Source organism: Pseudoliparis swirei, chromosome 4 (genome assembly GCF_029220125.1).
Source record: "Pseudoliparis swirei isolate HS2019 ecotype Mariana Trench chromosome 4, NWPU_hadal_v1, whole genome shotgun sequence".
NCBI classification, from domain to species: Eukaryota; Metazoa; Chordata; class Actinopteri; order Perciformes; family Liparidae; genus Pseudoliparis; species Pseudoliparis swirei.
The window spans coordinates 12,137,127-12,155,263 of record NC_079391.1 but is presented as its reverse complement, the minus strand read 5'-3'; the positions used below and the strand labels follow the sequence as shown (position 1 = coordinate 12,155,263).

The 18,137-nt window shown below is 40.2% G+C and overlaps 3 protein-coding genes and 3 non-coding genes across 6 annotated transcripts in view; all 6 read left to right on the top strand.

The window, feature by feature from the left end:
• The first annotated feature begins 112 nt into the window (after positions 1-112).
• On the top strand, positions 113-4,929 carry gcshb (glycine cleavage system protein H (aminomethyl carrier), b). The gene is made up of 5 exons (XM_056413495.1): positions 113-405; positions 1,559-1,638; positions 4,091-4,154; positions 4,253-4,384; positions 4,516-4,929. Exons 1-5 carry the CDS (start codon positions 258-260, stop codon positions 4,611-4,613), a joined length of 522 nt encoding a protein of 173 aa, XP_056269470.1. The 5' UTR covers positions 113-257; the 3' UTR covers positions 4,614-4,929.
• A 3,692-nt stretch (positions 4,930-8,621) lies between these two features.
• Positions 8,622-12,400, top strand: rpl13 (ribosomal protein L13). Its single transcript, XM_056412501.1, has 6 exons — positions 8,622-8,679; positions 9,143-9,263; positions 9,918-10,059; positions 10,654-10,827; positions 11,691-11,747; positions 12,202-12,400. Exons 2-6 carry the CDS (start codon positions 9,160-9,162, stop codon positions 12,358-12,360), a joined length of 636 nt encoding a protein of 211 aa, XP_056268476.1. The 5' UTR covers positions 8,622-8,679; positions 9,143-9,159; the 3' UTR covers positions 12,361-12,400.
• Positions 9,486-9,563, top strand: LOC130193353 (small nucleolar RNA MBII-202). Its single transcript, XR_008831584.1, has one exon. It is a non-coding gene; the product is annotated as a small nucleolar RNA MBII-202 (small nucleolar RNA).
• On the top strand, positions 10,498-10,575 carry LOC130193354 (small nucleolar RNA MBII-202). The gene has a single exon (XR_008831585.1). It is a non-coding gene; the product is annotated as a small nucleolar RNA MBII-202 (small nucleolar RNA).
• Positions 11,972-12,048, top strand: LOC130193355 (small nucleolar RNA MBII-202). The gene has a single exon (XR_008831586.1). It is a non-coding gene; the product is annotated as a small nucleolar RNA MBII-202 (small nucleolar RNA).
• A 5,364-nt stretch (positions 12,401-17,764) lies between the features above and the next one.
• The window catches only part of cpne7 (copine VII), a 23,682-nt gene continuing 23,309 nt past the window's right edge, over positions 17,765-18,137 (top strand). The window contains exon 1 of the mRNA XM_056412632.1: positions 17,765-17,938. Within this exon, the coding sequence (XP_056268607.1) occupies positions 17,765-17,938 (174 nt within the window). The remainder of the gene's footprint in view (positions 17,939-18,137) is intronic.

Here is an 18,137-nt window from a genome sequence, read left to right as displayed (position 1 = left end):
AATATTCTTCTAAGGTCAATACGAATATGTATCACTGGCTTTTATTTTGACTTCATTTTAAGCATTTCCGTTCTGTTGTTTTTGGTTTCAGACAGCAGAAACGAAATACGGAGGTGGTATTCCGTTTTTCCGTTTTTGGTTTTCAAACGGAAAACGAAAAAACCACGTGATTTCCGTATTCCGTATTTGGAATGAAACGAAAAAACAAACTAACAAAACGTACACGGACCACACACGCACACACGCACTGACAGAAGATGGCGATGAGAGTGGCTCTGCGGCGCCTCTCTGCAAACTTTTCCCCCAGATTGCCTCGCCTCTCGTCGGCAGCGCCGGTTTCCGCTCGGTTGCTGTGGAGGAGCGACTCTCCGCGGACGCTGAGCTCGACCTCGGTCCTGTCCACAGGTAAAAACCGGAGAAGAACCGCGTTGACATGGCTGCGGATGTTACGTAGTCACATGCGGGCGGCTGGTCGCTCGCAGTCCGGGCTGTCTGCAATGGACGAAACAACTCACGCACTTTGTCTTACTTTCCCACAGCGAAGAAGAGGAGGAGCAGGGAGGGCGGATACAAGTTACTTTGTTTTTAATTCAGAAGAACTTTAGAAGCCGCATGTTATGTTGTCCAAACCATGCAACAATATAGTTTATTTGTATCTCTATTTGATGAAATTGGAAAACGGCCAAATCACGAGCTTCAAATTGGGATGTTAATTAATAACCGGAAACAACAAATTACCGATGCTTGGCCTGTCTCGTGCACCAACTCAAAGCTTATTAATCACCCATGATCCTGAATATATACCACACATAGCTGTGGGATGATGCATTGACTGTTTGGTTCTACATGGGATCTAAAAGTAATTATTATTTCAGCCTGTGTAATGTTGCTGCTTTTAAATGCTCTTATCATAATATTGAGAGAGTTGACCGGAGCCCTTTACAGCAGAAATATTCAGCTCTCAGGACTGACTCCCCTGTCATGCATCAGCGTCTTGCACAGTTCACAATCTGGTTCAAACCTGTATTTTTATGCATGGTCTGGTACCAACACTGGACATTGTGGAGGCATTGTGATTATTCTTCAGGGTGTTTTAACGATGACAGGAGGAGCTTTGAATCAAAATGCTCTAACTCCAGTTTTCTTTTTTTCTACCAGATACTTTTTTTCAGTCTAATGATGATCAGGATCCAAAACGGCACCTGCGGAACACTCATTAATTTAGGAGATGTGCTTTAAAAAAAATGTTGTTTCATTGCAAACTGTAAACTACAGATTCGTTATTTCAAATTGAAAGCACATGGTGTTGCATAAGAAACGGCCTTCTCTTCCACGTTGGTCCATAGTACAGTAAAATGTTCTTTGGACATCCGCATGATGCACTTCCACTCTGGTGGGCTCATTTTATGACCTTTGTCAGGGCTGTGCCATATTCACTATTCATAGCTTAATGTTGTATTTGAAAGGTGGTATATACATGCATATACTATCATGTTGTTGACTCGCACTAATGAATTAATCTGTGCCGAGCTAAATTATTCCCTTGTTCTCTCCGCAGCCCTAAAGTTCACAGAAAAGCACGAGTGGGTACGAGTGGAAGGTGGAATTGGCACAATTGGCATCAGCACGTATGCTCAGGTAGGTTGTTGGGTATTGTTAATAATCTTTAATTTATGACCCATTTGGTTCAGAGGTCCATTGATGGCAATCTAAAAATAATGATATGCTAATGTATGCACTTCAGAACTGCACTTTGTCCTCACCTGCAGCGACTCTAATCTGACAAACTAATCTCCTGCTTTATGACTATTGTTTGAGACAATTGATTACCACCAAAATGCAGTGGTGTGCAGAAAGTCTCAAGGACGCGCAACACTTTGAATGCCTGCCAGTGAATGTTAGTCTGTGGCTTGAATGTAGCTTTTAGAGAAATGGTTGCTCTACTTGGAGGCGTTATATATTCATATGTTGAGTTTTAGCAGCTAGTCTGACAGGGGGCACTACTCGGGTCTCCCCCCCCCCCCCCCAGCGATTTAAATTAAAAGTGTAAATGATTTAATCTCTGCTGCTGAGCATTAAATTTGATGCAAGATGGTGTTTGTTGTTGCTTATTTCTCAAGGGACACTGCACATGTAATATCTGCAGAGGAAACTATCTGTACGGTTAAACATTGAAAGTCTATCTTGGATCCAGACCGGCCCGGTGCCTCATCTATTGATTCCCTCAATATCAAGGAAATGGCTTCAAGCTACTCGTATGTTTTCTCAGGGTGTTGTAAAACTAAAGTATAAGAAAGTTAGTGCTCCTGCAGTTCCCGAAAACTTTTTAATCCTGTTTAGACTTCAACTAATAACTAGTCTCTATATAGTTTCCTTCTCTTAGATTGCTCCCTGCGGAAGCCAGAATGGTTTCCTTCGGTCTCTAAAGGGAACATTTAGACTCTAATGGGCTATTTGGGACTCGGCGTGCTCGGGCAGATTAATCCAAACACATTCCTATCACCGAGTAGAGAATGTTGCGCTAGCCCCCACATTTGAGTCGTATATGAGCTTCAAATAACAAAATCAGTTATGCTATTTCCCACTTGTTGAGTTACATGGATATATATATAAAAGTATAGCAGACAACGTTGAACTGCAGCCAGTTAATCCTGTGGTTACCATTACTTGTAACACAGCATCCAATTGGTCGATTTTACCTGCCTTGTAATGCTGCCCAAAATTAATTAGATAAACATACATTCTTAATAGAAAGCTCATTTCAGATGGCCAGAGACTATGTATTCAGTCACTGTCAACATATTAAACACTCTTGTTTTAAGATGAAAGGCAAAACTGAAATTGTGACTTTATCCCCAAATATAGCAATTCCAGTTTATTGTGTATACAGGACTGTCTCAGAAAATTAGAATATTGTGATAAAGTTCTTTATTTTCTGTAATGCAATTAAAAAAACAAATGTCATGCATTCTGGATTCATTACAAATCAACTGAAATATTGCAAGCCTTTTATTCTTTTAATATTGCTGATTATGGCTTACAGCTTAAGAAAACTCTAAAATCCTATCTCATAAAATTTTAATATTTCCTCAGACCAAGTAAAAAAAAAGATTTATAACAGCTGAGTGTTTGTCAAGGCTCAGGAAACCCTTGCAGGTGTTTCGAGTTAATTAGACAATTCAAGTGATTTGTTTAATACCCTACTAGTATACTTTTTCATGATATTCTAATATTTAGAGATAGGATATTGCAATATTTCAGTTGATTTGTAATGAATCCAGAATGCATGACATTTTTGTTTTTTAAATTGCATTACAGAAAATAAAGAACTTCATCACAATATTCTACTTTTCTGAGACAGTCCTGTATATGTGTGGGAGAGCCTTCTACATCTTTGTGACGTCAACAGTTTGGGTTCAGTGTCTCTGCTTCAAAAGTATTGATCAGGTGGATTAGCTGCAATAAAAGTACAAACAGAAAGGTTCTCTCTGCCAGTAATCTCTGTAGATCGTGTCAATAATGTAACAGTTTGCAGGACGAACTGATCTCCAAATTAGTCTGATTTCTGTTTGCTAATTTTATCTTCATTGATGGCCCTGCAAATCTGTCTCTACTGCCTTTTTCAAGTATGTGTATGTATGTATGTAAATGTGTAAAAAGAGGAACACCATTAAACTGGGTGACATTTCACTGTCCAGCTGCTATAAATATTATATTTTATTTGATTGTATTGTATATATTTTTTAACTGTTTTGCTGCTGCTTCAAGAAATTTCCCTCTGGGAATGAATACAATCTAATCTAATACTCCCTACAGCACCAAATGTGAATTAAGATGTGGTTAAAAATAATCTCCAACAAATGGCTTATTTACTCCTGAGTGATATTTGCTAAAGATCTACAGTGACGATGTTTCAACTATTATTGCTTTTGTTTTTTTTAATTTAAGTTTAAAACTGAACTGTACATCTTCAGTAGAAATAATCTTATCCTGTTTAAAGTGCATAATTGTTTCTAAGACATTCTTGGGTTACTGCCTTTACTCACGTGATATATGTTGCGTAAATAAAAGTTTTGTTCTCTCATGTTAGGAAGCTTTAGGTGACGTGGTATACTGCGGACTCCCTGAAGTCGGCCAAAGACTTGAACAGTTGGGTAAGAGCCTGGAATACACGACTCATTTCTGAAAGTAATTCCAGCAGTGTGATAATAAGTATCTTGTCGTGTTTGTGTGTGTGTGTGTGTGTGTGTAGAGGAGTATGGTGCCTTGGAAAGCGTAAAGGCTGCTAGTGAGCTCTACTCACCACTGGCAGGAGAAGTGACTGAAATCAACACAGCGCTGGCAGAGAATCCCGGACTCGTGAATAAAGCCTGCTATGCAGAGGGTAAGCGTCTCGCAGCCTCCGTTGGTCTTTGCTCGTACATTTGTTGCCAAGATGGATGAAAAGTTGCCAAACCAGAACAAGGTAACCGCGTGTTCATGAGAACGTTCTTTTTAATTTTTTTTATTTTTCAGGGTGGCTTATCAAGATGACGATCGAAAAGTCTGAAGAACTCGACGGCCTCATGGATCAAGCTGCATACGAGTCATTTATAAAGTCACTTGAAGAATAAATGGATAAACTCCACTGTGCTGTTTTTATAATGTAAACACAATCAAAGATGCGTAGGCAGGGTTACTAACATCTTGTCTGGCACTCTTTATTTATTTTGATACTGAAATTGTGCTATCAAAATAATAATAAAAGTCCTCACTCGCGTATAAGGTTAGGTTTTGTTTAGCTACTAGCAAAACAAAAGGGCTCTTAATATCAAGATATGTCGTACACTGGTTTCTAATGCTTTGCTCCATGTTAACAAATGTGGGAAGAGCCTGGAAAGTGATTGTAGGAGCCGTGTCACATTTGTTTAATAAAATTAGTTCCTTTCACCCTTGTTTGTTTATTCCTTTTCCTTCCTTCGTATGTCTGTAAACTCACATACAACTTTTTAAATTAAAACCATGTCTTGTGATGCCTTTGGTGTCAAGATGTCACACTGCAACAAGGACAATGTCACTTCAACTTTAAGAGAAGCTCTTGCAGAGTTTGGGATGAGCTGTTGCCATTTTCATATCATGTTGCTCTACATGTGTTTCTTCTTTTTTCTTGATATAGTTCCACACACCTCGACTTTTGCACCGTGTAAAGAAGGGAAGAGATTGCAGTTGATCAATGATTCATGAAGTTGTGAACAAAAAACTGCACTCAAGCTAACAACTAGAAAATAAGAGCAGGAATTTGTATTCTTAGCTAAAACTGACTAATTGAAATATTTTATTGCGAAAATCAAGTTAATTTCATCATATAACATTCTTATTAAATCATTTATAAATAAAACAGTTTTACATGTTTTCATTTATTAATCAAATGTCCGTACAATAGAGGTTGATTGTGCTGACGTAATTGTGTGCCATCCAGGTCTGCCATTCAAAATTATTTAAACTTGACCTGTCGCCACTTGATATCCTGCTCCAAAATAATAAACAATTAGGCTGGTCTGATCCATTTAACAAACATATTTCCAAGTAATCTTGTGCTTCAGTAATTTAAGGAATCACTAAACTGATATTGTTTTCATTTTAATCTCACGACTATGGCACAGTTCACGCTCACTGCAATAGCATTCTAAAGGAGTTTAATGTGATCTTGGCCTATAATTATCTTTTTAAATGTCTTAATGAACCTCTATTGTGTTGACAGGATCAATTGATTATGGGACATGCATAGAGACCGGGTCGAGCGTACAGAAAATGCAACATAAAAAATGTCTTTAACATATTGACGTCATCAGATTTGGGATTAGTAAGAAAGAAGAACATATTCTCATTAGACGGCCTTTATTAAATCTTTCTACAGATATTGCTGTGTGCTTTATCATTAAAAGTCAATGCATTTGATAAGACAGTCGTGTGGTGCACAGCACCACTCTGCCACGGTGTGCTGAAGGTTACACATGAAGCACAAAATGAAAAAGTCCTTTCCCGAATGAGTGCTATATACTTCAACATCACCCAACATGTCGACTTTCCCACCCATAAAAAAGGACACATACTTACGCTTGGGCTGCACCTGCGGCATTACCATCCACAATCTAACCAGCATCGACCTCACCATCGCTGACCTGGCTATGACCTTGGACATGGACATCCCCACCTCACACCATAACATTACGGAACATCAAGTCCATCAACCTCCCCTCGCTCTCCTCCACCTTGGCTGCCACCGTCTCTGCCTCTGCCTCTACTAGTTAATTACTATAATGATGCACTCTTCTCCTGTCTTGACGTCATCGCCCAAGAAAATCCAAACTCGTATCCTTCACACACTCTGCCCCCTAATACACTGACCAACTTCGCCACCTCAAAGTGCACGGCTGTCAACTGGAACGTCTTGCCAATAAAACTGGAATCACTGTTCACCTTGATGCCTTCAAACGTCACCAACAACAACATAAAGAAGATGCCCTCGACACCGTTCGCTCCTCTCACTATTCCTCCATCATCCAATCTGGTTCCAACAACCCCAAAATGCTTTTTTCTCCACCATCAACAAACTCCTCAAGCCCATGGACACCATCTCCACCTCCTTCACCACCAGCAAATGCAACTCATTTCCATCCTTTTTAAATAACAAAATCATCACAATACACAACCAGCGGGCCCCAAGGTTCTGTGATTGGTCTCCTACTCTTGATCATTTACATCCTTCCCCTTGGACGAATCATCCGTCGTCATGGTCTCGACTTCCACTGCTATGCTGACGACACCCGACTCTACTTCTCCTCCAAGACCATCACCTCAGTCACCCGCTCCACTCTCACCACCTGTCTCACTGATCCTAGACCCCACCCTCTATTTCTTTCCACACGCCAACCACATCACCAAAACTGCCTTCTCTTACCTCAGGAACATTGCGGCTGCCGGCTTCCCTGTTCTCTGCCACCACTGAAATTATCATCGATGATCTCATAATCTCCAGACTTGACTACTACTGCGACAGCATCCTCTTTGGCTCTCCCAGCAAAATCCTCAATAAACTTCAGTATGTTCAGAACTCTGCCGCTCGACTGCTCACCTGCCGCTATGAACACCTCACCCCGGTCCTACGCAGCCTTCACTGGGTCCCGGTCAAATTCAAGAAAGACTTTAAAATGGTACTCACCACCTACAAAGCCCTAAACAACCTGGCCCCTCCATACCTTTCAGACCTCCTCCCACTCCAAGCCCAAACCCGTTGCCTCAGGTCCGCCAGTGCAAACACTCTGAAGACCATCAGGACCAAGTTCCCAGACCTGGGGTGACAGGGCCTTCTCAGCTGCTGCACCCCACCCTCTGGAACGCCCTCCTTTTTACCCGAAATGTTCTGTTTGTTTGTTTTGTTTGCTCCCGTCTTTGTATTTAGTTTTATGGTTTATGTAAAGCGTCTTAGAGTGTCTAGAAAAGTGCTATATAAATTAAAAGTATTATTATTATTATTAGATTGGATTGGATTGGATTGGATTCAATCTATTGTCATTGCTAGAGTACAGGTACAGAGGCAACGGTTTATAAATCTCAACACCAAATATATATTAGTATGTCTTCGTTATATCGACAAATTTCCCCTTGGGGATTAATAAAGTATATATCTATCTATCTATCTATATCAATTTGCAGAGCAGTTTCCATTACACTGTTGTCTGGGCCTTCAACACGTGGGGTTGCAAGCTTTGTCTTCATATTAGGAGGGGTTTTGTTGTTACTGCTTCATGTATGGATTATGAGACAATGGGTCATAGACGTGTACATCCTTCCCACTTCTACCTTCCAGAAAACAACCATAATAACATGTAACATAAATAAATATTAAATCAGATGTAAACTATTATTTCTCAATATGAAAGGACTAAGAGCAAGAGCAAAAAAAGAAGAAAGTATCAGGTCATCGCGACGGTAACCTTGAAACCCAGTGATGAAAACTAATAGTTGTTGTAGACTGGAAAATACATTTTTTGTGTCTAAAAAACGCTTTACAAATGCACATATCTCTATTTTTAAGAGGCTTTAAAGGCTCCTATCCAATCTTTGGTGGAAAAGTAGAAGTTCATAAATCATAGAATTAATAAATCACCACTTTTTTGGGAAATCCACTTCTATTTAAAAACGCAACACATATCTATTTCCAAACCTTAATGCAGACTCATTAACTGCTGGGATATTGGAAATATTTTCAGAGCAAAAAAATATTGATAAATAATAATAATAAATTGATGTTGCTATATTAACATACACACACATGCATTTTAAATGTCCCTGCATCAATAGAAAGATGAGTAAAGTGTGATGTATGGATGCATACTTATCCTTCTGTGCACTGTTTAAACGTAAGTTCACGTTTTATCCGTAGACAGTATATGAGAAGTCTTTGTCCATATCCGTTAATGTACCGACACAATATGTATCGCACAGGGAAAATCGAAAGACGTAATTTGGATGTTTACAGTATATATGTTTCGTTTTAGCGGAAGTGCTTCGTGGAGATAACGCTCCTCTATTTACTCTTTGATCACGTCTGTTCAGCTATTGGCTGTTTGACGCATATCCCACAATCCACCGCGCGACGACTTCCTTTTTCCTTTCGGCCATTTCCCTCCCTAGTAGGTAAGATATTGTTTCTCTACATTTTCAGAAATAATCTACTGTAATCCTTGTTATTTCCTATATATTTGTTGATTTAAATTACAACCTGCGGTAGAGCGTTTCCTCACCTTTAAAATAAGGTGATTATTGTTTTAAACTTTCTTTTGTAAATTGCTAAAAACATCTATTAGTTTCCGCGGTCGAGTAGCGTTTGCGTGTGACTGTTAGCACGCACCGTTTTAGGCCGAACTATAGTGCCATGTTTTAATAATGGACCATGAAATAAAAGACAGCATACGTAACGTATGCCGAAATAACCAGGCCGAGTTATTACTCCTCGTAGCAGCCGCGTGCAGGAATTACCTAACGCATCGGCCAGTAACCTCGTTAACCTGCTAGCTTAGCATCGCACTTGTAGCCTCTGGTAATCGTGGTGTGCCGGCATGGCAGTGTGCTCATGTCCGCGTGTCATGCTGCTTTGCAGGGAAGAAGTAGGCAGCCATGGCCCCCAGCCGGAATGGAATGATCTTGAACCCTCACTTCCACAAAGACTGGCAGAAAAGAGTCCGCACCTGGTTCAACCAGCCAGCCAGAAAGATCCGCAGGTGAGAACCGATGTAAAGCTTTTGCACTGCACGGTCCCAACTTGGTTAGCAATGGGGACTACAATACGATTATAACTTATTTGGTCAAATTAAACGTATTCTTGATCCGTATAATGTTTGCATCGACTTAATTGTAATGATAATAACCTACACGTGGACTCTACAAACATTAAATAACGTGGGGGTGCCATCTTTAGTGTTTTTTTGGTCAAAGCAGTCAGATGATGATAAAACTCCGGAATCTCTGTATTTTCTTGATGAAAACTGAACCCTTTTATCTGATGACTGCTTTTAATCGCTCAAAATGGAAAATAAAATCGGCATCTTTTTATGTTCAACTTGTGAGGGTGAGATGCCTGTAAACGCACATGCTTTTGATAACATGCAGTGTGGACACTACCCCCACGATAAAAGCACCACCATGTATGTAACAATTAGTGAATGTCTGGCAACATGAAAGTGTGAAAAAATAATTGCACGTGAGACCTCAACAACATATTAATTGGCAATTGTGCGATACTAACCCCCCATTCTATTTGCATTGTTGGGATGGTGGGAAGAGAACGCAAAATAGACAGTACATTTCTTATGGCTTGGTTTCCTGGACCAAAAGTCGCCTTTTGTTACTGGTTTTAATTGAGACACCTCTTTTAGGCGAAAGGCTCGTCAGACTAAGGCCCGTCTTATTGCTCCGCGTCCTGTTGCTGGACCTTTGAGGCCGCAGGTCAGGTGTCCCACAATCCGTTACCACACCAAGGTTCGTGCTGGACGTGGCTTCACCCTGGAGGAACTCAAGGTAATATCTTCTCGTTGTTGGTTGACAGTTTTACATGCCAGAATAATGATTAAAAATGTTACTTTTAACAGTTGTTTTCCAATACTGACAGTTTGATAACCGTCAAATAATTTAATCCATCCACACCAAAGTGAAATATAAAGCCTTAAAGCAACTGATTGTATTGTGTAGTTGGATAGAAACAGTTTTTTCAGAATTAACTAAACTAATTCCTGGCCAATTTTATTGACCACTGCTGTGGATGCAAACTACAATATACTCTCCTTTTCTGTGATTAATCATGCATCCCAACCAAAAAACACCAGTAGCTGTAAAATACAAAGGGCTGCTCAAAGACATGATTTTCTTGCCACCTGTCATTCCTCCCCTAAACTTGCTGGCTGTGGAAAAAGCTAAGTGATGTACAGCCTGTGTTTTTCTTTTGTCAAAGCAGTCAGATGATGATAAAACTCCGGAATCTCTGTATTTTCTTGATGAAAACTGAACCCTTTTATCTGATGACTGCTTTTAATTACTCAAAATGGAAAATAAAATCGGCGTTTTATTTTTTGTTAAACTTGTGTTTAACTTATTGTGCTGTGTTCCCCTCTACAGGCAGCTGGCATCCACAAAAAGACAGCTCGCACCATCGGCATCGCAGTCGATTCTCGCCGTCGCAACAGGTCCACAGAATCTCTTCAGGCCAACGTGCAGCGCCTGAAGGAGTACCGCTCCAAGCTCATCCTGTTCCCCAGGAAGGCTTCTGCGCCCAAGAAGGGAGACAGCACTGTAAGTTTCTTTTTCACGTTGTATGGAACGTAACAAAATTCCCATCGTCTTAAAAGCATGTGTCAAACTGTTGTCATTAATAAAAAACAAATGCTGGTTTGATTGGTAATTTTCCTGTGAAACAAGTGCTAAAACATTCATCCAAGGCATGTGGTTTGTGGGAGTGAGTCACTTAAAATTTGAAAAGAGCAATTTGGGAACTCAATTGTTTACTATTGCTCCATTTTATGAAATGAATCAGTTTTTACAGAAGCTTTTAACAGTAATAACCAAAGAACGCTGTGTAAAATTTTAAGATTTGTGTATCTTTAAATGATTAACTTTATTTATTCACCACCAATAACACAAGTGTAGAGATTTGTCTTTGAAGGAGTGCACATTTGTAGCCTTAATTTGTATCTTTAGTGAAAGGTCATGATTTGCATTAATGTCATTTTATTGGTTTGTTGGATTAGCTGCATCACATGTTTTTATTTCAAATGGGATTTTGAGGGTACATCATGAAAATGAGGAAACGCTACTTTAACTTTTCATATTAATTTAAATGTTACTAATTCTTCTGTCAGGATCAATTGGAGAAAAAAAACGTGTTAGAAACCTCTGTAAAGTCAACGCAACAATGGAGACTGAAACTGAAACACTGCATCCTTGCTGACAAACTCGTTTTCCTGCACAACCAATAATTGAGTCAATGCTCATTAGGATGTAGTCTTGCTTGCACATGTTGCCATTTTTATTTATTCTGACTTCCTTTTTGACTAATTTCACAACACACAAATGCTGATGACGGCTAAATGTTAATCTGCCTTACTGTGTAATGTGAATGTTTTTCATTGCAATGATTAACTTGGTTATCTTTTCAGGAGGAGGAGCTCAAGATGGCCACTCAGTTAGCTGGTCCAGTCATGCCCATCAAACATGTAAGTCTTCATTCCTTAAAGATTCCACCAGGGCCCAAAATATCCAACAGTATATTTGTATAGATTACAATGAGATCTGTTTTAGCAGATAATTTGCAACAATGATATCCTTGAAGTTGTTCACAATAAGCTGGCAGTATTTTTGCCATCATGTAAACAGTGATAACTTCAGAAATAAAACGTTAAATCATTTTTATTAAGTTTTTTGCCTCGCAGCAGTCAGATGATGATAAATCTCCGGAATCGCTGTATTTCTTTGATGATACTTGAAGCTATTTTCTGATGACTGTTTCTTAATATCAAGCTGGAAAAGCAGATGGGTTGGGTCAAACTATTGATGGCACAACATTGAGCATCTATTTGCATCAGCAGAGATTACATTTGCTGGATTTGAATGAATATAGAAATGTGACTAATTGAAAAATGTTTGGTGTGGTTGTCTGTCTTCTCCCAGGTGCACAAGACGGAGAAGGCTCGGGTTATCTCTGAGGATGAGAAGAACTTCAAGGCGTTCGCCAGCCTGCGTATGGCCCGCGCCAACGCTCGTCTCTTTGGCATCCGTGCCAAGAGAGCCAAGGACGCTGCTGACCAGGATGTGGAGAAGAAAAAGTGATAATGGAACTTTGCTAAATAAAGAGTTGGAAAAAGATCAACAGCAGACTGTCATGATTATGATCTCCTTTTAGATTCTGCATGGTGCAGTCATGTATTGGGCGTTGATGTGTATCCCACAACTTGTGAAGATATCAACGGGTGTGGCGTATAGATATCAAATGTGTTGATGTAACCGTTGGCTTCAGATTGCACAGCTATGGCCAGAAGTTAAGCTAATGAAACTGAAATATTACTTTATTTCAGCCATAACATTATTTCTATTTTGGGATCAGCGGAAAGGAGATGAACACGGATACGTTACAGATGGTTAGGAGTAAAGCTGATGGCAAAATAAAATCCTAATATACCTGCAAACTTGTCACCTTTCGGTGAAATTCACCGTTTTGAACTCTAAATGAGTATACCTTTATCCCAGTGACCTTTTGAGGAGCCCAGGTGTTAATGATTGCTCTGCTGTACTCTGCAGGAAGACATGACTAGAAAACTACTTCAGTTGAATCATAAGACCTTCAATTGTGTTTTCTGCGGTCACGCTTCTACATGATCAAATCTTATGGACATAACTGTCGATGGGTGAAATCTCACTGGTTGGCGTTAAAGATGCATGTAGTTCACATTTGCAGCAGTAGGTGGCACTAGAGGCACAACATGTAGGTCATTAAACTTAGAGCCACGTTTAAGGATTGTAAATCCCTTTTAAAAATGGAAGATTTTGAGATCGACTTATCGCCGTACAATTAAACTTTTTACCAGATTATTTTGGTCTAGCTTTGCAGTTACAATAGGTAGCGTGTTGCAGAAAATGATACTGTTTTAATAAAACATAAGTATAAACATTTAAATGCATGTACAATACGTAGTGCATTAGTTAGAGCACAGGTCATAGAAGTGTGGAAGAGCGACAGCCGTCTAGAGGTGGAAAGCGAGAACAAAATCTCTTTCCACTGGGACAATATTACACAGGCTTCTGTGTGGGGGGTTACTGTCCATACAGGAGGTTATAAGCTTGCAGACATGAGCCAAAACATACATTGCCTTGACAACCGAGAATCTGGACATTTCTAAACTGCGATCTGATCAACGAATAAATACAAAGTTAAGAAACGAGACACAACATAAGTGCAGAGAAACTCCCATAAAATTGCATCAGTCAATTCCATTATAAAATATCCACTTCCAAAAATGATCCCCAGTCAACATAGACTAAAAAATTAGGATAGTGTGAGACATAATGTCCTTGGCTGTTTCTCCCTGTGTTCTATCTGCCTGAACGCAAATAAATAATTCAGTTAATGAAGGTGAGTGGACAGTTGAGACATTTTGGACCAGCGCTGAAATGGAAACTCAAATGGATGGTTCTAGATATCCTGGGGATATGGTTCTGCAAAATAATCTGTGGACTAAGACACATCACATCACAACAGGACACTGGATTTAAAAAACCGATTCCTCTTACTACCTTTCCTAAATGTGTTGTTTAAAGCCAAATTAACAACAACTCCATTTCATTTTTCGCCAGATGAGAACTCCATATAAATACCAATATCAATATCAATCAATATTACTTGATACAAGATGTGTTGTAAATGTTTTAATTCCTTAGTTTTGATGAGTAAACAGGATGAGGAAAGGGTTAATTCAATGAATATGATACAAGACTTAGTCAGTTAATCAAGGAGTTTATTGGCAGAAATTGAATGGGCAACACATTTGATAATAGATCATTTGAGTCTTTCATCATACATTAAACATTGTCTGGTTATTGCTTCTCAACTATTCCAACTGGAATCAATAATGTTGCATGTCTGCAGTATCGGCTTTATTCCTTTGACGTATTGTGTCTATCACGTTTAATATGTATAGGAGATCTTTGTATTTGTCAGAAGGGCCAATACAATAAGATGTTACTCAAAGTCCACTGGAACACCACCAGCTCCGAGATCGATGACCATGAACAGAGAAGCGGATGCTGGCCTCACCAAGCACGACTTCAGAATGGAAAGTGTCTTTGAAGATATCCCAAAAAATGGGTCCACAAATACCCCCACTCCAGGGAAAACTGGAGGATGTTACACCAACACAATGGAGCTATTTGACTGAAAATGTGAGCGTGTCAGGCCATGGAGAGATCTCCCTCTTTGGGTTATTGTACATGCAATGTGGTCAGTGACATGGAGAGAGGCAGCGGGGGGGAATCTGAGTCGATAATCCATGTGTGAACACAGGGAGAACGTCCTGTGAGGTGCAGCAGCAGCAGCAGATGGCCGTTGTTTGGCGCTGTGTGTCACGGGGTTCAGGTGTGAGCCTCAAAGCAGACGCTTCCTTCTTCCTCTGAATACCCAAGAAGAAGCAGTGGGGGTGAACAATCTGCAGGACTTACATGACTTTAGGGGAAAGCAGCCAGTTGTTCATGTTAAACACAATGTGTGCAGATCCAGGCACGGATCTGATACTTTTGTCGAAAGTGTAACTGATCTGTTCAGCGTGGTCTTTGTGTGGTTTGGTGTGCACGTTTCATGGTTGCTGAACAAAATAGATCATATGTTAAAAAATGTTTTATTGTTCAAGTTGTCTGCATCATTTTATTGACCTGGCTGTCTGCACACAACTTTATTTTGCCAGCTGAAAGCTCCTGAGTGGCTCAACTCAAAAAATTAGACGTATGCTCTTGAAATAAAAAATCAGTCATAATGCAAAGCTTGAATGAGAAAAAATAAGTTTTTTATGTTTGAAGGACATGAAGGAATCATGAACTTTCAAAGCCTTCGGGCATAAAATGCTTCAACAGCTGAAGCCTACATATTTCTATTATCTTAAAGTGCACCGTAATCACTGAAGGCACATTTTAAATCAAACAAACATTTTTATCTGTTCTGTGTTTCACTGCATGCTGATGAGACCTGATTTGATAATGTAGTTTATTTCTTGAGTTGCTTTGGCTTTTGTGGCCTTTGCTTTTGTTTTGCAGGAACTGGAGGGCTGATGTTTTGTCAGTGCAATCTGAAAATCTATAAACGTTATGTAATATCTAGAAATACATTCAAGAATATAATACACTTGTGGGTGGACTGTGAAAAGTTTCAAGCAAAAACGTTGTGTATAGAAACAATACTTACGTAACATACATTGCTGTCAAAAAATCTGGACTATTAATCAGCTCCTGATCCTAATATGAGTGAGCACATGTGATGGAGACCAGCGAGCAGGCGGGTCCTCGGCTGTCTGGAGATCTGATTGTGATGTGCTGCTGCAGGACAATCAATGTATGTAAGTTCCTGTTGTTTTGCTGTGAATTGTCTCACATTTGTTCCTGCAATTATTATTTCTTATCATGCGGCGTGACAAAACCTGCCAGGACCAGTCGATTTAGACATCAGTTGCCTTCTTTTTTGATTGCAAATTGACAAATCTATAGATCTGAGCGAGATGCTTGGATCCAATCATATTGGAGCCCGTATGTCTTATTTTAGATTGTGAGCAAAATGTTGGCACATTTGTCTATTAAGTGTCAAATGCATACTAACATAATGCAGAACTTTTGCCATGTGTGTTAACATGTAAACATGAACAAAGTGACAATGCACATATATGAACATATATGTATGTCCAGTGTGACACATTAATCACATGACTGAAGCTGGTATTTCCCTATTGCCTTTATTGATATAAAACCCTCTATTGAACTATCTGCACACATTTTCCGGATGTATCTCAGGCTGTCACTCAAATCCTTAAATTCCCCTCGAAAAACATTTCAGTCTCACAGTTGCTCGATTTTGAAGTGAACTCTCACTAACCGAGTCCCAGCGACAGTCTCTCCCATCAGCATCTCTCTCTCTCTCCACTCCCCATCTCTCCACAAGCAGAGCCGACTCCCTCCTCACCACGACAACCAATCAGTGTCGGCGGAGAAGGGAGAACAAAAAAACTAAACAAATAATCAAGCAGTGTGTTACGAGAGAGGATTAAAACAAGTGTGTGTTAGGAGCAAAGAACCACGACAGGTAGGAAGTGAGTTGTTGCGCTTTTAACTTGATGCTCGGCAGTTTTTCGGGTGTGATGAAGGGGTTAAGTGCGGATGTGTGGATGTAAGGCTTCTTCTCGGAAGTGAGCCGCACAATGACACACGGCGTTATCAAAGTGGACGTTTCTTGTGCGGCGCTTTCCTTGCTAATTGTGTTCGATACCTGACGCTGTAGGTCGTCATGACGTCACCCTGATCGTTCATTTGGATTTTTTAAAGGATTACCAGATGTTATAGCTGAGTTGATTTATTGTGCTACATGATTAAGACGCCGTTTGGGAGCGTTTCCTGTATCGCCTTTCTTATTAAGTTGTTGGGTTGAACCGGTCGAGAGGACGTGTTGTTTTACCGAGAGGTGCTTTATTCCTCTCCCCTTTTTTTTACATGATAACTTTTGCTTGGCTTGTGATTCATAGCTACCGAATCTGATTGTGTTTCGAGTTTTATTGTGTTAAGTTTGAGATGGATGCTTTCGGGTAACATCTGGTTTCCAGACTCAAAGCCCGCAAACAAAAAAACAAAAAAACAAAAGCCAAAACATGGGCGCTGTCCCCGGTGCTGGAAGCCAGCCGCTGACACCTTCCAGCGGAGAATGCTGGAAGAGAAATGAAACCCTCAGACTTTATTCCCCTTAAAATCAGTTGAGCCGGCTCAGACAGACAGCCTTCACTCAAGGACACTTCAGCAAGGTGGATGCTTGACACACAGGGTTAATGTCAATCAATGTCCTTTTCTTAGTTTATCCTCTGGGCAATAAAGCCAATCAGCCAGTATGTCCGCTTGATTCCTGATTTGATCTGCCTCCTTCACTTTTTCAACCCTTTGAGTAAGGGAGAATATCATTTTTTTTTATCAAAAAAATTGTTTGTTATTTCAACAGGAACGGGAAACAAGATCAACAACGGCACGGAACAAAATATTAATATCAAGTCTATTTCTTTGTATATATTTTTGTAAATAGCGCTGTCATTGTGTCACTTTTTTTCATGTAATTAAGAGCATTAAAAAAAAAGTGAAGCACAAGATTTGACCATTTGAAACACCTTCTTCCAGGGATCTGATCGGGGCTCCTGAAAGAAACAACCCCACCACCTCCATGTCCTGTCTGTCGTCATTACCGAGGTGAGGTGAAAGTCCTCACAAGGGGATAGCTCTGACAGGCAGTCATAACAGATTGGGTTTGCTTGGCTCTCCGGGGCCTCAACAGGAATCTCTGTTCTTTTTCATGGCATCTGTACCAAGTCAAAAGAGCCTGTCTCCTGTGAGCGTGCCACGTCTTTACTGAAATCCCTTGACCCAGCACTACCTTTTCCCATCCCTCGGAGCTCCCACATCGCACTGCTTTGCTGGTTGGCAGCTCCTCTCTCCGTGAGCCAGGATGAATGATGTTCTGGAGGCCATCTCCCCTGCGACCAGCCTCAGCGGTCCAGCGACCTGCGTCTCCAAAGTAGAGCTGCGTGTGTCTTGCAAAGCCCTGCTGGACCGAGACACGCTGAATAAGTCAGACCCATGTGTCCTTCTGATGGTGCAGACCAACGGACAGTGGACAGAGGTGAGCACCCCCACCTTTTTATACTTAAATCAAATACAGAGTTAGACCAAGTGTGAAGCTGCTAATCACCATATTGGCAGCAGTATGTATTAAACAAATGAATCCACCATGATCTCCATATCAAAGTCCTGAACTACATTATTTATTGTGTAAAGAATCATGACTTGAATGGTTACACTGACATGCTGTGCAGAGAGAA

Excerpts from the sequence above, each read along its gene's own strand:
- gcshb (XM_056413495.1), top strand. The coding sequence starts at position 258 with ATGGCGATGAGAGTGGCTCTGCGGCGCCTCTCTGCAAACTTTTCCCCC. Across the intron at positions 406-1,558 it reads GACCTCGGTCCTGTCCACAG|CCCTAAAGTTCACAGAAAAG; the intron begins GTAAAAACCGGA and ends TTCTCTCCGCAG. Across the intron at positions 1,639-4,090 it reads GCATCAGCACGTATGCTCAG|GAAGCTTTAGGTGACGTGGT; the intron begins GTAGGTTGTTGG and ends CTCTCATGTTAG.
- rpl13 (XM_056412501.1), top strand. The coding sequence starts at position 9,160 with ATGGCCCCCAGCCGGAATGGAATGATCTTGAACCCTCACTTCCACAAA. Across the intron at positions 9,264-9,917 it reads CCAGCCAGAAAGATCCGCAG|GCGAAAGGCTCGTCAGACTA; the intron begins GTGAGAACCGAT and ends CACCTCTTTTAG. Across the intron at positions 11,748-12,201 it reads CAGTCATGCCCATCAAACAT|GTGCACAAGACGGAGAAGGC; the intron begins GTAAGTCTTCAT and ends GTCTTCTCCCAG.